Source organism: Oncorhynchus gorbuscha, linkage group LG13 (assembly GCF_021184085.1).
Source record: "Oncorhynchus gorbuscha isolate QuinsamMale2020 ecotype Even-year linkage group LG13, OgorEven_v1.0, whole genome shotgun sequence".
NCBI lineage: Eukaryota > Metazoa > Chordata > Actinopteri > Salmoniformes > Salmonidae > Oncorhynchus > Oncorhynchus gorbuscha.
In genome coordinates, this window is record NC_060185.1 from 80,576,293 (window position 1) to 80,594,989 (window position 18,697).

The 18,697-nt window shown below is 41.7% G+C and overlaps 1 protein-coding gene across 6 annotated transcripts in view; it reads right to left on the bottom strand.

Moving 5' to 3' along the window:
- Positions 1-18,697, bottom strand: part of LOC123993582 (ecto-NOX disulfide-thiol exchanger 2-like) — a 345,502-nt gene that overhangs the window by 305,431 nt on the left and 21,374 nt on the right. For 3 of the 6 annotated variants that reach the window (XM_046295895.1, XM_046295894.1, XM_046295897.1), the window contains 5 exons: positions 18,313-18,532; positions 13,782-13,996; positions 13,264-13,515; positions 12,972-13,078; positions 11,436-12,736 (listed from right to left, as the gene is read on the bottom strand). The exons of 1 other annotated variant lie outside the window; for it this stretch is intronic. In XM_046295895.1, the coding sequence (XP_046151851.1) occupies positions 12,444-12,736; positions 12,972-13,078; positions 13,264-13,515; positions 13,782-13,996; positions 18,313-18,532 (1,087 nt within the window). In that variant the 3' untranslated portion in view covers positions 11,436-12,443. Of the gene's footprint in view, positions 1-11,435; positions 12,737-12,971; positions 13,079-13,263; positions 13,516-13,781; positions 13,997-18,312; positions 18,533-18,697 lie in introns of those variants that run through there. 2 more of the 6 variants (XM_046295896.1, XR_006831472.1) reach the window with 2 other exon arrangements.

Genomic DNA, 18,697 nt, shown 5'->3' on the forward strand with positions numbered 1-18,697 from the left:
TCTACACTCACCAGTTTTAGCTTTAGCCAGAACCATCTTCAGATTAGCCTTAACGTCGGTAGCCCTGCCCCCTGGTAAACAGTGTATGATCGCTGGATGATTCGTTTTGAGTCCCCCCAAAAAAATTGTACCTTTATTTAACCAGGCAAGTCAGTTAAGAACAAATTCTTATTTTCAATGACAGCCTAGGAACAGTGGGTTAACTGCCTGTTCGGGGGCAGAACAACAGATTTGTACCTTGTCAGCTTGGGAGTTTGAACTTGCAACCTTCCAGTTACTAGTCCAACGCTCTAACCACTAGGCTACCCTGCCACCCCTACTGTGGGTAATGGAGTCGCCAATGACTAGGGTTTCAATTTGTCAGAGCTAATGGTGGGAAGCTTTGGCGTCTCAGACCCGTAACGGGAGGAGCAGAGACAAGAGAAGGCTCGGCCTCAGACGCTGCTTAATGGGGAAAACCGGTTGAAAGTTTGTCAACGGAATGAGCGACACTGTTGGAGCATTCCTACAGCATTACCCTCCAGAAGCCATGAGAAAGTTGCCCGGCTGTGGGGACCATGTGAGGAGATTTATACTACTATCTCAAATCAAATCAAATTTATTTATATAGCCCTTCGTACATCAGCTGATATCTCAAAGTGCTGTACAGAAACCCAGCCTAAAACCCCAAACAGCAAACAATGCAGGTGTAAAAGCACGGTGGCTAGGAAAAACTCCCTAGAAAGGCCAAAACCTAGGAAGAAACCTAGAGAGGAACCGGGCTATGTGGGGTGGCCAGTCCTCTTCTGGCTGTGCCGGGTAGAGATTATAACAGAACATGACCAAGATGTTCAAATGTTCATAAATGACCAGCATGGTCAAATAATAATAAGGCAGAACAGTTGAAACTGGAGCAGCAGCACAGTCAGATGGACTGGGGACAGCAAGGAGCCATCATGTCAGGTAGTCCTGGGGCACGGTCCTAGGGCTCAGGTCCTCCGAGAGAGAGAAAGAAAGAGAGAATTAGAGAGAGCATATGTGGGGTGGCCAGTCCTCTTCTGGCTGTGCCAGGTGGAGATTATAACAGAACGTGGCCAAGATGTTCAAATGTTCATAAATGACCAGCATGGTTGAATAATAGTAAGGCAGAACAGTTGAAACTGGAGCAGGAGCATGGCCAGGTGGACTGGGGACAGCAAGGAGTCCTCATGTCAGGTAGTCCTGGGACATGGTCCTAGGGCCCAGGCCAGTTGAAACTGGAGCAGCAGCATGGCCAGGTGGACTGGGGACAGCAAGGAGTCATCATGTCAGGTAGTCCTGGGGCATGGTTCTAGGGCTCAGGTCCTCCGAGAGAGAGAAAGAAAGAGAGAAGGAGAGAATTAGAGAACGCACACTTAGATTTACACAGGACACCGAATAGGACAGGAGAAGTACTCCAGATAAACAAACTGACCCTAGCCCCCGACACATAAACTACTGCAGCATAAATACTGGAGGCTGAGACAGGAGGGGTCAGGAGACACTGTGGCCCCATCCGAGGACACCCCGGACAGGGCCAAACAGGAAGGATATAACCCCACCCACTTTGCCAAAGCACAGCCCCCACACCACTAGAGGGAAATCTTCAACCACCAACTTACCATCCTGAGACAAGGCCGAGTATAGCCCACAAAGATCTCCGACACGGTACAACCCAAGGGGTGGGGGGGAACCCAGACAGGCCGACCACAACAGTGAATCAACCCACCCAGGTGACGCATCCCCCAGGGACGGCACGAGAGAGCCCCAGCAAGCCAGTGACTCAGCCCCGTAACAGGGTTAGAGGCAGAGAATCCCAGTGGAAAACGGGGAACCGGCCAGGCAGAGACAGCAAGGGCGGTTCGTTGCTCCAGAGCCTTTCCGTTCACCTTCCCACTCCTGGGCCAGACTACACTCAATCATATGACCCACTGAAGAGATGAGTCTTCAGTAAAGACTTAAAGGTTGAGACCGAGTTTGCGTCTCTGACATGGGTAGGCAGACCGTTCCATAAAAATGGAGCTCTATAGGAGAAAGCCCTGCCTCCAGCTGTTTGCTTAGAAATTCTAGGGACAATTAGGAGGCCTGCGTCTTGTGACCGTAGCGTACGTATAGGTATGTACGGCAGGACCAAATCAGAGAGGTAGGTAGGAGCAAGCCCATGTAATGCTTTGTAGGTTAGCAGTAAAACCTTGAAATCAGCCCTTGCTTTGACAGGAAGCCAGTGTAGAGAGGCTAGCACTGGAGTAATATGATCAAATTTTTTGGTTCTAGTCAGGATTCTAGCAGCCGTATTTAGCACTAACTGAAGTTTATTTAGTGCTTTATCCGGGTAGCCGGAAAATAGAGCATTGCAGTAGTCTAACCTAGAAGTGACAAAAGCATGGATTAATTTTTCTGCATCATTTTTGGACAGAAAGTTTCTGATTTTTGCAATGTTACGTAGATGGAAAAAAGCTGTCCTCGAAATGGTCTTGATATGTTCTTCAAAAGAGAGATCAGGGTCCAGAGTAACGCCGAGGTCCTTCACAGTTTTATTTGAGACGACTGTACAACCATTAAGATTAATTGTCAGATTCAACAGAAGATCTCTTTGTTTCTTGGGACCTAGAACAAGCATCTCTGTTTTGTCCGAGTTTAATAGTAGAAAGTTTGCAGCCATCCACTTCCTTATGTCTGAAACACATGCTTCTAGCGAGGGCAATTTTGGTGCTTCACCATGTTTCATTGAAATGTACAGCTGTGTGTCATCCGCATAGCAGTGAAAGTTTACATTATGTTTTCGAATAACATCCCCAAGAGGTAAAATATATAGTGAAAACAATAGTGGTCCTAAAACAGAACCTTGAGGAACACCGAAATGTACAGTTGATTTGTCAGAGGACAAACCATTCACAGAGACAAACTGATATCTTTCCGACAGATAAGACCTAAACCAGGCCAGAACATGTCCGTGTAGACCAATTTGGGTTTCCAATCTCTCCAAAAGAATGTGGTGATCGATGGTATCAAAAGCAGCACTAAGGTCTAGGAGCACGAGGACAGATGCAGAGCCTCGGTCCGATGCCATCAAAATGTCATTTACCACCTTCACAAGTGCCGTCTCAGTGCTATGATGGGGTCTAAAACCAGACTGAAGCATTTCGTATACATTGTTTGTCTTCAGGAAGGCAGTGAGTTGCTGCGCAACAGCCTTCTCTAAAATCTTTGAGAGGAATGGAAGATTCGATATAGGCCGATAGTTTTTATATTTTCTGGGTCAAGGTTTGGCTTTTTCAAGAGAGGCTTTATTACTGCCACTTTTAGTGAGTTTGGTACACATCCAGTGGATAGAGAGCCGTTTATTATGTTCAACATAGGAGGGCCAAGCACAGGAAGCAGCTCTTTCAGTAGTTTAGTTGGAATAGGGTCCAGTATACAGCTTGAAGGTTTAGAGGCCATGATTATTTTCATCATTGTGTCAAGAGATATAGTACTAAAACACTTGAGCGTCTCTCTTGATCCTAGGTCCTGGCAGAGTTGTGCAGACTCAGGACAACTGAGGTTTGGAGGAATACGCAGGTTTAAAGAGGAGTCCGTAATTTGCTTTCTAATAATCATAATCTTTTCCTCAAAGAAGTTCATGAATTTATCACTGCTAAAGTGCAAGTCATCCTCTCTTGGGGAATGCTGCTTTTTAGTTAGCTTTGCCACAGTATCAAAAAGGAATTTCGGATTGTTCTTATTTTCCTCAATTAAGTTAGAAAAATAGGACGATCGAGCAGCAGTAAGGGCTCTTCGGTACTGCACGGTACCATCCTTCCAAGCTAGTCGGAAGACTTCCAGTTTGGTGTGGCGCCATTTCCGTTCCAATTTTCTGGAAGCTTGCTTCAGAGCTCGGGTATTTTCTGTGTACCATGGAGCTAGTTTCTTATGAGACATTTTTTTAGTTTTTAGGGGTGCAACTGCATCTAGGGTATTGCGCAAGGTTAAATTGAGATCCTCAGTTAGGTGGTTAACGGATTTTTGTCCTCTGGCGTCCTTGGGTAGGCAGAGGAGTCTGGAAGGGCATCAAGGAATCTTTGTGTTGTCTGTGAATTTATAGCACGACTTTTGATGTTCCTTGGTTGGGGTCTGAGCAGATTATTTGTTGCAATTGCAAACGTAATAAAATGGTTGTCTGATAGTCCAGGATTATGAGGAAAAACATTAAGATCCACAACATTTATTCCATGGGACAAAACTAGGTCCAGCGTATGACTGTGAGAGTGAGTGGGTCCAGAGACATGTTGGACAAAACCCACTGAGTCGATGATGGCTCCAAAAGCCTTTTGGAGTGGGTCTGTGGACTTTTCCATGTGAATATTAAAGTCACCAAAGATTAGAATATTATCTGCAATGACTACAAGGTCTGATAGGAATTCAGGAACTCAGTGAGAAACGCTGTATATGGCCCAGGAGGCCTGTAAACAGTAGCTATAAAAAGTGATTGAGTAGGCTGCATAGATTTCATGACTAGAAGCTCAAAAGACGAAAACGTCATTTTTTTTTTTTGTAAATTGAAATTTGCTATCGTAAATGTTAGCAACACCTCCGCCTTTGCGGGATGCACGGGGATATGGTCACTAGTGTAGCCAGGAGGTGAGGCCTCATTTAACACAGTAAATTCATCAGGCTTAAGCCATGTTTCAGTCAGGCCAATCACATCAAGATTATGATCAGTGATTAGTTCATTGACTATAATTGCCTTTGAAGTAAGGGATCTAACATTAAGTAGCCCTATTTTGAGATGTGAGGTATCATGATCTCTTTCAGTAATGACAGGAATGGAGGTGGTCTTTATCCTAGTGAGATTGCTAAGGCGAACACCGCCATGTTTAGTTTTGCCCAACCCAGGTCGAGGCACAGACACGGTCTCAATGGTGATAGCTGAGCTGACTACACTAACTATGCTAGTGGCAGACTCCACTATGCTGGCAGGCTGGCTAATAGCCTGCTGCCTGGCCTGCACCCTATTTCATTGTGGAGCTAGAGGAGTTAGAGCCCTGTCTATGTTGGCAGATAAGATGAGAGCACCCCTCCAGCTAGGATGGAGTCCGTCACTCCTCAGCAGGTCAGGCTTGGTCCTGTTTGTGGGCGAGTCCCAGAAAGAGGGCCAATTATCTACAAATTCTATCTTTTGGGAGGGGCAGAAAACAGTTTTCAACCAGCGATTGAGTTGTGAGACTCTGCTGTAGAGCTCATCACTCCCCTAACTGGGAGGGGCCAGAGACAATTACTCGATGCCGACACATCTTTCTAGCTGATATGCACGCAGAAGCTATGTTGCGCTTGGTGATCTCTGACTGTTTCATCCTAACATCGTTGGTGCCGACGTGGATAACAATATCTCTATACTCTCTACACTCGCCAGTTTTAGCTTTAGCCAGCACCATCTTCAGATTAGCCTTAACGTCGGTAGCCCTGCCCCGGTAAACAGTGTATGATCGCTGGATGATTCGCTTTAAGTCTAATACTGCGGGTAATGGAGTCGCCAATGACTAGAGTTTTCAATTTGTCAGAGCTAATGGTGGGAAGCAAATTCTCAGACCCCGTACAGGAGTAGAGACCAGAGAAGACTCGGCCTCTGACACCGACCTGTTAATGGGGAGAACCGGTTGAAAGTTTCTGTCTGCTGAATGAGCTTGACACCGGTTGAGCTTCCTACAGCATTTCCTTCCAGAAACCGTGAGAAAGTTGTCCGGCTGCGGGGACTGTGCCAGGGGATTTATACTACTATCTGTACTTACTGGTGGCACAGACGCTGTTTCATCCTTTCCTACACTGAAATTACCCTTGCCTAACGATTGGTCTGAAGCTGGGCTTGCAGTACAGCTATCCTCGACCGTAAGGCGAGGACAGAGCAATTAGAAGGCATCATGTTAATGTTACTACTTAGCTTCGGCTGTTGGAGGTCCTGACGAATCGTGTCCAGATAAAGCGTCCGGAGTGAAAAAGTCGAGGAAAAAATAAATATATGAACGGTAATTAAAAAGTGAAACCCGTAAAGTTGTCAGGTAGCAAAATAGGTTGGCAACAAAACGCACAGCAATTTGAAAACAAGCCTGCAAGTTGTGACCGGAAATGACGTCTACCGTCCACTTACTGGTGGCACAGATGCTGTTTCATCCTTTCCTACACTGAAATTACCCTTCCCTAACGATTGCGTCTGAAGCTGGGCTTGCAGCACAGCTATCCTCGCCATAAGGCGATCGTTGTCCTGTATATTATGAGTACAGCGACTGCAATTAGAAGGCATCATGTTAATGTTACTACTTAGCTTCGGTGTTAAAGGTCCTGACGAATCACGCCCAGATAAAGCGTCTGGAGTAAAAAAGTTGAATGAAAAAAAAATATTTGAGTGAGGGAAAAACTAAAAATATAAGTGGTAATTAAAAAGTAAAAACTGTAAAGTTGTCAGGTTGCAAAGTAAGGTTGGCAACAAAACGCACAGCAACACGTAAACAAGTCTGAAAGTTGTGACCGGAAATGACAATATCTGTTATGATCAACTAGGAGTGGTGTGTGGAATCAGGCGCAGAGAACAGGGTTCAGTCTTTTTTCAAATGTATTCCCCAGCGCAACAAAGCAGTCACTCCAACACACAGGGCATATATAAGTTGCCAGTCTAAACAACAGGACAAAATAGTCCGGAGAATAAATACACAAATAACTCACACCATCAAACACAGAGTAACAAAAACAAGCCCGCACAAATACCCAGCGGGCCTAGTGCCCTTAAATACCCTACAAACAAAACAGGTGTACCCAATAACCCAAAACAAACCGAAAGGGAATCGATGGCAGCTAATAGGCCGGCAACCGCTGAGCACCAGCCCGAACAGGAAGAGGCACCATCTTCGGCGAGGTTCGTGACAATATCATGCAAAAATGTCTAAAAACCTGTTTTTGCTTTGTAGTTCGGGTAGTGGGTAGTGTGTAGATTGATTAAATGTATTTAAATTGATCATTAGAATAAGGCTGTAACATAACAAAATGTGGATAAAGTAAAAAGGGCTCTGAATACTTTCTGAATGCTCTGTATGGCATACTATTAAAATAACCTGTCTCTCTCTATATAGAACATTCTATAACCTCTCGCTCTATGGGATTCTGAATTAACTGTTTGAAATCAATGTCTAGTGGGGACACTTCTTTACCACTGTGAGTTGATATTGAAGAAATATAATACCATTGTGGAATGAAACTAAATAAATAGTCATTCAAGTCTACCATATGGAAACTCCCCAAATACAGGTGTGACAAGCTTGTAGAGTCATACCCAAGACGACTCGAGGCTGTAGTCGCTGCCAAAAGTGCTTCAACAAAGTACTGAGTAAAGGGTCTGAATACTTATGTAAATGTGATATTTCAGTTTTTACAACAATATTTTTTGCTTTGTTAGTATGGGGTATTGTATTGTGTGTAGATTGATGAGAAAAAAATAACAATTTAATCAATTTTAGAATAAGCCTGTAACATAACAAAATGTGGAAAAAGTCAATGGGACTGAATACTTTCCGAATGCACTGTATAGTGAACAGAGCCCTATGGGCCCTAGTCAAAAGTAGTGCACTAAATAGTGAATAGGGTACCCATTAGGAACATCCTTACTGAGGCTTTCTTATTCTTATTTGTCTTCTTCTGTAGCCGTTCCTGCAGTAAGGTGACCTAGTGGGTGGAATGTTAACATTTAAAAAATGTCATAATTTATAAATATTATTTTAAAAATCCAGTTGAAATTCCAATGTTTTAATGTCAAACGTTTTTGTTATATATGAGTCTTCTGTGATGTATATAAAGTGTAATACTGGGATGCACACTCATTATTTAATAATAATAATAATAATATATGCCATTTAGCAGACGCTTTTATCCAAAGCGACTTACAGTCATGTGTGCATACATTCTACGTATGGGTGGTCCCGGGAATCGAACCCACTACCCTGGCGTTACAAGCACCATGCTCTACCAACTGAGCTACAGAAGGTACAGGTATCTTCTAATTTTTAATTTCATAACCATGTGTGTGAGGAGTATACATTTGTTTCAAACACTGATTTATTCCACTGCAGTAAAAGGGAAATAGGAGACTGCATGCCTGGTAGTCGTGTCCTGCCTCGTAGCTGTATGGTTACTGTTGTGATCATTAATAAGCTCAGTGTGTAATGCCGGAATATGAACAAAGCCAGTGATATCCAGTGTATTCTCATTACAGGGGGATTATCAAATGTGCCAGCATGCTCTGCAATCCCACATCATTAACTATTTGGACCATTTACAGTCAGTTCATCACTAATGCCCCCCACCCACACCCCCAAGGCATGTGATTATATTTGACATGTTATGACATTTCAATGTAGATTTATGCATCTTGGCGTGTTTGCAATGGATTAGGACTGTACCTTGACTTGTAATCATTATTTGCCACCTAGGACATCTATTTTAGTCTGTATTAACAAAGCATCAATAACAATATATTTCCACCAATGTCTAGCACACATGTAAAAATGTGGTTTGTCTAACTGTATGGTATTTATGCTGATCTGGGGAGTTTATCACCATATAATGATCTGTTAATATTCCCAACTGGGTGATTATACCATTACCATCTTTGTCTCATCAGGGGAGGATGTGTGGTTACTTGGTTAACAGCAGAGGAGGATGTGCAGTATCCCTGGTAACAGCAGGGGAGGATGTGCTGTTATCTGCAGATTGCTCCATTTGCTCCTTTAGCCTACAGTGCAGCGCAGAGCTTCATTTTCCATTAATATATTCAGTTTATATGTACACATGGGCTGCACCTCAAAAGATAGATAAGAAATATATACAGTAATAATTAAGTAATAATAAATTCAGTATAAACAGGAAAAACAAAAAATAAGTAGGCCTCCACCCCCAACCTACATTTCCCCCAACATGTCTCCATCCAACCTCCCATTCTTTCCCCCCAACCCCACCAAATCAACATGTCTCCATCCAACCTCCCATCCCTTTCCCTGCACCCCACCCAGCCAACATGTCTACATCTAACCCCCTCCACCCCCCACTCCCGTAAACCTTGTCTTCCACCCCATGTCATGTCTTCGTTTTGAAAGAAAAGCACATTTTTTGTCCATTAAGATAACATCAAATTGATCAGAACTACAGTGTAGACATTGTTAATGTTGTAAATTACTGTATAAATTACTGTAGATTTTTTTTAAATGGAATATCTACATAGGCGTACAGACGCCCATTATCAGCAACCATCACTCCTGTGTTCCATTGACAAGTTGTGTTAGCTAATCCAAGTTTATAATTTTAAAAGGCTAATTGATCATTAGAAAAGCCTTATGCAATTATGTTAGCCCAGCTGAAAACTGTTGTTCGGATTAAAGAAGCAATAAAATTGGCCTTCTTTAAACTAGTTGAGTATCTGGAGCATTTGTGGGTTCGATTGCAGGCTCAAAATGGCCAGAAACAAAGAAATCTCTTCTGAAACTCGTCAGTCTATTCTTGTTCTGAGAAATTAAGGCTATTCCATGTGAGAAATTGCCAAGAAACTTTAGATCTCATACAATTATGTGTACTACTCCCTTCACAGAACAGAGCAAACTGTCGCTAACCAGAATAGAAAGAGTGGGAGTCCTCTTTGTCAGTTTATTAGGTACACCACCTGGTTCAAGAAAATGGTTAGCTCCTAAAGACAGTGAGTCACATGGCTGTGGCTTTCTATATAAAGCAGGCAGACAGGCATCAAGGCATCCAGTTACTGTTTGATTGAATCTTAGAATGGGCAAAACTAATGACCTAACCAACTTAAGTATGGTATCCTCATCATCATCGGTGCCATGCGCGCCGGTTCCAGTATCTCAGAAACGTCCGGCTTCCTGGTCTTTTCATGCAAGACCGTGTCTAGGGTTTACCGAGAATTTTGCGATAAACAAAATCCATCCAGTCAGCGGCAGTCCTGTGGGCGAAAACAACTAGTTGATGAGGTCAAAGGAGAATGGCAAGAATTGTGCAAGCTAACAGGCGGGCCACAAACAGGCAAAAACAGCGCAATACAATAGTTGTTTGCAGGACGGCATCTCGGAACACACAACTCGTCGGTCCTTGTCACAGATGGGCTATTGCGGCTCCAGTGGCACGCGATCACCAACACTGGACAATTGAGTGGAAAAACACTTGGAAGCACCTTGGAAGAATGTTCTATGGACATAACTTTTTGGACATGGGTCCCATTATGTCTGGCAAAAACCAAACACTGTATTCTACAGTAAGAACCTCATACCAACGGTCAAGCATGGTTGTGGTAGTGTGATGGTTTAGGGATGCTTTGCTGCCTCAGGACCTGAACAACTTGCCTTAATAGAAGGAACCATGAATTCTGCTCGCTCTGTATCAGAGAATTCTACAGGAGAATGCCAGGCCATCCATCTGTGAGCTGAAGCGCTGCTGGGTCATGCAGCAAAACAGTGATCCAAAACACACCATCAAGTCTACATGAAAATGGTCAAAAAGCAACAAATTTGACGTTTTGGAATGGCCACGTCAAAGACCTAAGACCTAATCCTAATTAAATGTTGTGGCAGGACTTGAAACGAGCAGTTCATGCTTGAATAGCCACAAATGTCACTGAGTTAAAGCAATGGGCCAAAATACCTCGACACAAGAGACTGATCATCAACTACAGGAAGCATTTGGTTGCAGTCATTGCAGCTAAACAACCAGTTTTTGAGTGTAAGGGGGCAATTACCTTTTCACACAGGGGCATTAGGTGTTGCATAACTTTGTTTATGAAATAAATTAAATATGTAATTGTTGTTCTATTTGTTCATTCAGATTTATTTGATCTAATATTATGTTTTGATTGAAGATCTGCACTATTGGATTCAAACTCATCTGGAGTTTCACGTTAATCATACATATTGCATTACATCATGTGTGGTTGGTTAGATGTAATTAACACACATTTCATATAATACTTTCCATTACAGTATACAGTATAATTGCACTTTTGTTCTAGTCTTTGCATGCATCTCTTTTACATCTAATTACCAGTGTCTTAATATCCAACCATTGCTCTATGTGTCCCTTCTCCCTGGTGAGTAATGTATTTTTTGGGGGGGTTGATGCCAACTGCCCTAGCATAAGGTAACCTGTCATCAGCATCTGACGCCAAGGAGCATTCCTCAGAGACGAGGCCTACCCCAAACAATTCAATAAAATTCTAGATTGCATTTTGTCTCTGTCATTCAGTTAAGCCTGTACTCGATTGAAGTAGGATTGACATTTGTATTTCTTCCAAAAGGTGCCAGTGATATGGCAAATAGGAGACTGGACACTGGACAGCCTTGACGAGATCACCGTTTGATGGCAAACTGAGGAGCACTGGTTACACATTGTTGTGGAATTTTACACAGGGACACTCGAAGTAAATCTTAAATGAATCAATGTTTATTTGTCAGCACGCTGGAGAGGTTCCAACAAACTTAATGCACTATTGTGAACGTCGGTCAGAAGCTCTGCCTGGGCAGTCCCAGCAGTTGTCTTATATACGGCTATACACAGACAAGTTACATTTGCATGATTTAGCATAATTCATTCATTAATAGTGTTTTGTTTCATTCACATGACCGACCAATACTGGTTCATAACATGTGACTGACCAATACTCTCTAAGCTGAGACGTCTTTCATTCTCAAAACAAGGTCTGGACGTACTGCTAAATTGCAGTTACTGATAGTGAGGGTTCGTTCAGTCAGTCACTTGCATGAACACAGAAATTGGTTTATAGAACAGCACATGAATAGAACACAGACATTAGTTATAAGAAAAGCAAATGTATCACATTTCCATCACACTCTCAAGACCATTAAAGAGGGGTTACTATACAGTGTCTTCAACATAGTCATAAACAAATCCCATATGTTCCATAGTTTACCAGAGGTAGAACCAACCGAGACAGTCAAAGGCCATCTCTGCATAAATTGACAGGACTGCACAGGAGGATGGTATATCAGGTGTAATTTGTATTATACGTAGGAGACATCTCCAATTGTCTGACGCCTATCGATATTTGACAATCCAGGATGAACTAGTTTTTGCAAAATAGTTTCAAGGTGTTTGGCTAGAACCTTGGCGTACAATTTCATGTCAATATTGATGAGGGAGAGAGGCCTATGACTTGAACAGAAAGTTGGGTCTTTACCTTTTTTATGTACCAAATAGAAAACCAAGTCCCTCATGAAGAAACATAAGAAATCATTCACCATTCTCCAGCATGTGACATTCAAGGCTTACAAAGACCCTACATTGGTCATTAATATACAGCTGATGTCTACATGCTCTTATGTTTTTCCTTAACAAACATAATTAAATGTATGATCTAAATTCTGTGTAAATGACTATAGGATACAAGGAGAGAGAATATTCCCTCTTTGTCAGGGGCTTTGATGTGTCTGTGGTCCGAGCATGTTTCCTCTCACATGTTTCCTCGATTTCTCACCTTGTTGTCCTCCGACTATTCTTTGTATCTCTCTAAACTCCTCTGTGTTTATGTCCTGGTGCCTGTTTTCTTTGGCCCATGACTTTAGCCTCGTATGCTGGTTCTGGTCAATGATGCCAATGTTCAGATACTCACTGAACACATTCATGAACCCAGCTTTGTAGTAGCAGTTTGTCCCATTTTCTGAAAAGTCTTGATGTTTTCCAATGGACGAGCGGTTTATGAGGCCTAGGTGTAGGGTAAACATGTACAATAAACTGGTAAGTCCTCTGAATAAAAATACTCATCCAAATTTAAGCAGTTACATAGAATTAAAGAGCACTGGAGTAGAGAATGGATGTTGAATAAGAGAGTGAATAGTGCAGTGGGGAATGGATTAAGCAGTGGGGAATGCATGGAGCAACATGGAATAAACAGAGCAGTAGGGAATGGACAGCAGTAGACAAGCTTGTGATGTCGATACCTGCTTTATCCCTAAGCATCTGGGAGGACACAGGATTGGCCATAATCATGGCCTGCTTCAGCATCTTCTCAGCATTCCCACTTACGAGTGTGTCAGCCAGCAGTGCCCTGTTGGTAAATGGGGCAGAGAGAGGGTCCAGGGATGGGTGGGCAACATTCTAGAAGACTTTAAGGTTAAAAAGGGACATATTCTTATTCATGCTTTCATAAATAAATCCACTGTACTCTGAAACAGATTCACTTGCACGCCCAGTGCAGATGTACATGCAAACATCTCACACCTGCTGACTCACCTGCACTGTTTGGCCTCAATGCAATTGCCAGTTGTCAAGGCAGTGCGGTGATGTTGGTAGAGAACCTGCATGACAAGGTGGCATCTTCCGTTTGGGTCCGATTGAATACTTGTTACTAGAGCATAAAGTTGTGAATTCTTACTCTTGAGTTTTTCCAAGTCACGGTGTACTAGTGCCTTCCTTAATGTGTCCTTTGGTATGATGTGGTCGGCTTCCACAGCGTACCTTCCAGACAATATGGTGTTTCTTACACTTTTGAGGGAAGAGAAAAAGAAAGTGCATGAGACATATCAGGGGCCATATGTACAGTATCAAGCAGCTAAGAGTCTTCGAAACAGTCTTGAATATTGAAACATGACCTTTATTGATATTTTGAAGACATTTCCTGAGTGTAGAAATAATACATTTCTAAATTAATTTTCATATGATTAGAGAACTCATTTCTTTTACAATTGTATCCTGAGTGTCTCTAAATCATCTATGTAATCGGTATCCAAATGAAGATGAAACTACTTTACTCTTTGTATGTGGCAACATAACCAAGGTCGTAAAGCTGGGTAATGGTATAGTCGGTTTCCGTCATAGGTGCGATGGCATCCCTGTAGTCCTGGCTGATAATCTTCTTTTCTGGCCTTGCCCCTCCCAATATGGAATATTTTCCAGGATCCATAACATTATCATAGCGCTTCTGGAGTTTTACTAACTCACAGTAGGTTGGGAGGTTTTCCTGAACCTGTTTGAGGAAATAATTGAAGTCAGTAAGCATAAATAGTGTCACAATATCAATTTCTCTACTCCCAAAGGTTGTGCTCCCTATTCATGCGCTGGGTGATAAAAGGTTCTCGATAACATTTTCCCCTATAACGATGCTAAACTTTTGATTGAATATTTTTATTTTGTAGTGGCCGTTTTCCTCTTCCTAGGCTTCAACATCATGTATCATTTCTGAGGAGTTTGGTCTGGAGGCAGAACACATGGAAAGCCAGAGAGAAAGAGAATTTGGTCCTCACACACACACACAGTGAGGGGAGAAGCAATCTTTTCCCTGTTTGCCTATCTGTTGGTAACATGTCTGTTGTATATTCATTCACTTTACGTTATGGATAATAAAGTTGTGATAATAAAGTGACTGAACAAAGCAACAACAAAAAAATAGCCAGATCGCACAAGCTTTTCAGCTTTTCAGTTAACTTTTCCTTATTTCTAGTGAATATTGGCACCAGTTTGTCATCAGAACTGTCCAACATTTTAACAAAACATTTTGAAAGTTGACAGATTTTCCTCTACTATTGATTTGAAACTGCTATAGCTCTAGTGCTGACATTGATTGATTGTTTTGACAGAATCCGATTCTCAATAATTTGCTTAAATCTGTCTCTTACACTTCTGGCTTTATTATTCATATAATCTTGGCCCATGCCTTTGAAAAAATGATTGTCTGTTTCAGAAATGTATTGTGTTTTCTGGCTTTATACAAAAATAATTGTTTGATAAGCCTTAATTATTAGTTGTAAAGTTGTGCCAACTACACAGCCTGTCTTGCTTGGAGATCTTGGGTCTATTGATTTAATTGACTTTCTAGGAGGGTCTCTTTTTTGAGGCAACTGCAATTTAGCTAGTTTGCAGTTGCTAGCAATTTGTCCTGGGACATAAACAACGTTTATATCCCAGGACATTTTACCTGAAATGCACAAGGTCCTCTACTCCAACAATTAATCCCCGAACCGAACTCAGTTCATCTTTCAATCACTCACGTGGGTATAATCAATGAGGAGATGGCATGTGGGTATCTGCTTCTATAAACCAATGAGGAGATGGGAGAGGCAGGACTTGCACCGCGATCAGCATCACAAATAGAACTGACTTCTATTTTAGCCCTTGGCAACAAAGATGCTCGTTGGCGCGCAAGAGCAGTGTGGGTGCAATAATTGAATAACGTGTATGTTTACATTTATTTTGCAACACTCACACACACGACGCAAGGAGTGTGGTCAGCATGTAAAATAGAAGTAATTTCTATTTGTGACGCTGATCGTGGTCCTGCCTCTCCCTTATAGAAGCAGATACCCACGTGCCACCTCCTCATTGGTTAAACCCACGTGGGCGATTGAAAGATGAAATTAGTTTGGTCGGTCGTCGTGGTAACTATGACAATCGACAGGGCTAAGTTTTAAACCTACAGTAACATGTAATTTACTGTAAACGTTAAGATGCTATTGCTGTGGAAGTAATGTAGTTAATACAGTAAAAATACAGAACTGTATTGGTTTGTGTTTTCCAGTATCTCTTTGCTTGTTTTATGGTACAGTATAGGCAAAATACAATAACTGTCTGGCAATCGTGGTGCCAGTACAATACTGTAACTCCAGCGAAAAGTTTTACACTGTAATTATGTTATACACATTAAATAATGCTCTATATAAAGTCTGAAGGTCACTTTCTGCTTAGGACTGAAGCATGAAGAAACCAGAGGGTTCATTGTGGTTTAAAAATATATACTTATTTATTTTCCGAACATGAAACAGACCAAACCAAAATGTCTCTATCAGACAACCGAAAATGGGCATGATGGACAGTAGGAGTGTGCCCAGAGCCTTATAATTAGTTCGGCCAACTTTTGGAATTTTTAATATTGTTTTAATTCTAGACATTTAGTTACATATCAGCTCAGCATATGTGGGAATTCCTTCAAAACCTTCAAAACTGTTGGAAAAGCATCCGAAGTGAAGCTGGTTGAAAAACTGCCAAGTCTGGAAAGTGACAGAGCTCTTAGGGCACAAATAATACTTTCTCTTTACTTAGCCATCTTACATATACAGTCGAAGTCGGAAGTTTACATACACCGTAGCCAAATACATTTAAACTCAGTTTTACACAATTCCTGACATTTAATCTGAGTAAAAATTCCCTGTTTTAGGTCAGTTAGGGTCACCACTATTTTCAGAATGTGAAATGTCAGAATAATAGTAGAGAGAAGGATTTATTTAATATTTTATTTCTTTCATCACATTCCCAGTGTGTCAGAAGTTTACATACACTCAATTAGTATTTGTTAGCATTGCCTTTAAATTGTTTAACTTGGGTTAAACATTTTGTGTAGCCTTCCACAAGCTTCCCACAATAAGTTGGGACGATTTTTGGCCCATTCCTCCTGACAGAGCTGATATAACTGAGTCAGTTTTGGGTGGCCTTCCACAAGTTTCCCACAATAAGTTGGGTGAATTTTGGCCCATTCCTCCAGACAGAGCTGGTGTAACTGAGTCAGAGCTGGTGTAACTTTTTCAGTTAGGCCTCCTTGCTCGCACACGATTTTCAGTTCTGCCCACACATTTTCTATAGGATTGAGGTCAGGACTTTGTGAAGGTCACTCCAATACCGTGACTTTGTTGTCCTTAAGCCATTTTGCCACAACTTTGGAAGTATGCTTGGGGTCATTGTTCATTTAGAAGACCCATTTGCGACCAAGCTTTAACTTCCTGACTGATGTCTTGAGATTTTGCTTCAATATAGCCACATAATGTTCCTGCCTCATGATGCCATCTATTTTGTGAAGTACACCAGTCCCTCCTGCAGCAAAGCACCCCCACAACATGATGCTGCCACCCCCGTTCTTCAGGGTTGGGATGGTGTTCTTCGGCTTGCAAGCCTCCCCTTTTTCCTCCCAACAATAACGATGGTCATTATGGCCAAACAGTTCTATTTTTGTTTCATTAGACCAGAGGACATTTCTCCAAAAGTACAATCTTTGTCCCCAAGTGCAGTTGCAAACCGTAGTCTGGCTTTTTTTATAGCGGTTTTGGAGCAGTGGCTTCTTCCTTGCTGAGCGGCCTTTCAGGTTATGTCGATATAGGACTCATTTTTACTGTAGATATAGATACTTTTTGTGCCTGTTTCCTCCAGCATCTTCACAAGGTATTTTGCTGGGATTGATTTGCACTTTTCGCACCAAAGTATGTTCATCTCTAGGAGACAGAACGTGTCTCCCATTCCCAAGCGGTATGATGGCTGCTTGGTCCCATGGTGTTTATACTTGCGTACTATTGGTTGTACAGATGAACGTGGTACCGTCAGGCGTTCATGAATTGCTCCCAAGGATGAAACAGACGTGTGGAGGTCTATAACCTTTTTCTAAGGTCTTGGCTGATTTCTTTTGATTTTCCTATGATGTCAAGCAAAGAGGCACGGAGTTAACGTAGGCCTTGAAATACATCCACAGATACACCTCTCATTGATTCAAATTATGTCAATTAGCCTTTCAGAAGCTTGTAAGGCCATGACATCATTTTCTGAAATTTTCCAAGCGGTTTAAAGGCACAGTCAACTTAGTGTATGTAAACTTCTGACCCAGTGGAATTGTGAATTATAAGTGGAATAACCTCTCTGTAAACAATTGTTGGAAAAATGACTTGTGTCATGCACAAAGTAGATGTCCTAACAGACTTGCCAAAACTATAGATTGTTAAACAACAAATTTGTGGAGTGGTTGAATATTGAGTTTTAATGACTCCAACCTAATGTATGTGAACTTCCGACTACAACTGTATTTTGATTTGTTTAACAATGTTTGGTTACTACATGCTTCCATGTATTATTTCATAGGCTTGATGTCTTCACTTCTATTTTACAATGTAGAAAATAGTCAAAATAAAGAAAAACCCTTGAATGTGTCATGCCTGCTCCCGCTCATCCCCCTGCATTACGCACTCCTGCAACCATAATTTACGCACATACCTTTCCTCGTCACTCTGTACTGTATGTCAAATCACAACACCGGAACCTACACAATGCAGTTTGACTGCTTTTCTAGTGTAATCTCCTTACAGGAGTCAATGTACAGCATATAGATATGTGAAGTTATGCTATCTACTCTAATAAAATATTAAATATAATAAAATATTACTAATTTGTGTCAACATACTCCTGCAACAGTGGGATACAGCCTCCCATCACCTACAGTATCATATAAACTACTATAGAGATCCATATGGCTCTCTTAGAAAATACTTGAAAGTTTTACATGAAATATGGAATGTGAACTCCATGACTAACCTCGCTTTGTACTTTTTTGCGCAGAATCCTTGCCTGTTCTTTGATGTCCTGCTCCTGGCTTCTGGATGTTGCCTGGATTAAGGCATGGTACATGCAATTCTGGCCCTCTGACATCACCCTGGTCTCACATCCATCTGGTTGAACAATGGTAAAATGGCCACTGTACGCAGTTTGAACACCTTGGATTCGGTCTTGTATGTGAGATAACAGACTCATCTCACTAAAATAACAAATCAAACACAATCATGATTGTTAAGTTCAAAGATAAAATTCAAACATAGCAATTTGAAGAGTAATGCAGTTAGGATACATATGCTCCTGATCTTATGCTCTGTCAATTTAGTTGTATTAAACATTAATATTTGTATTTTTGATATCCTTAAAG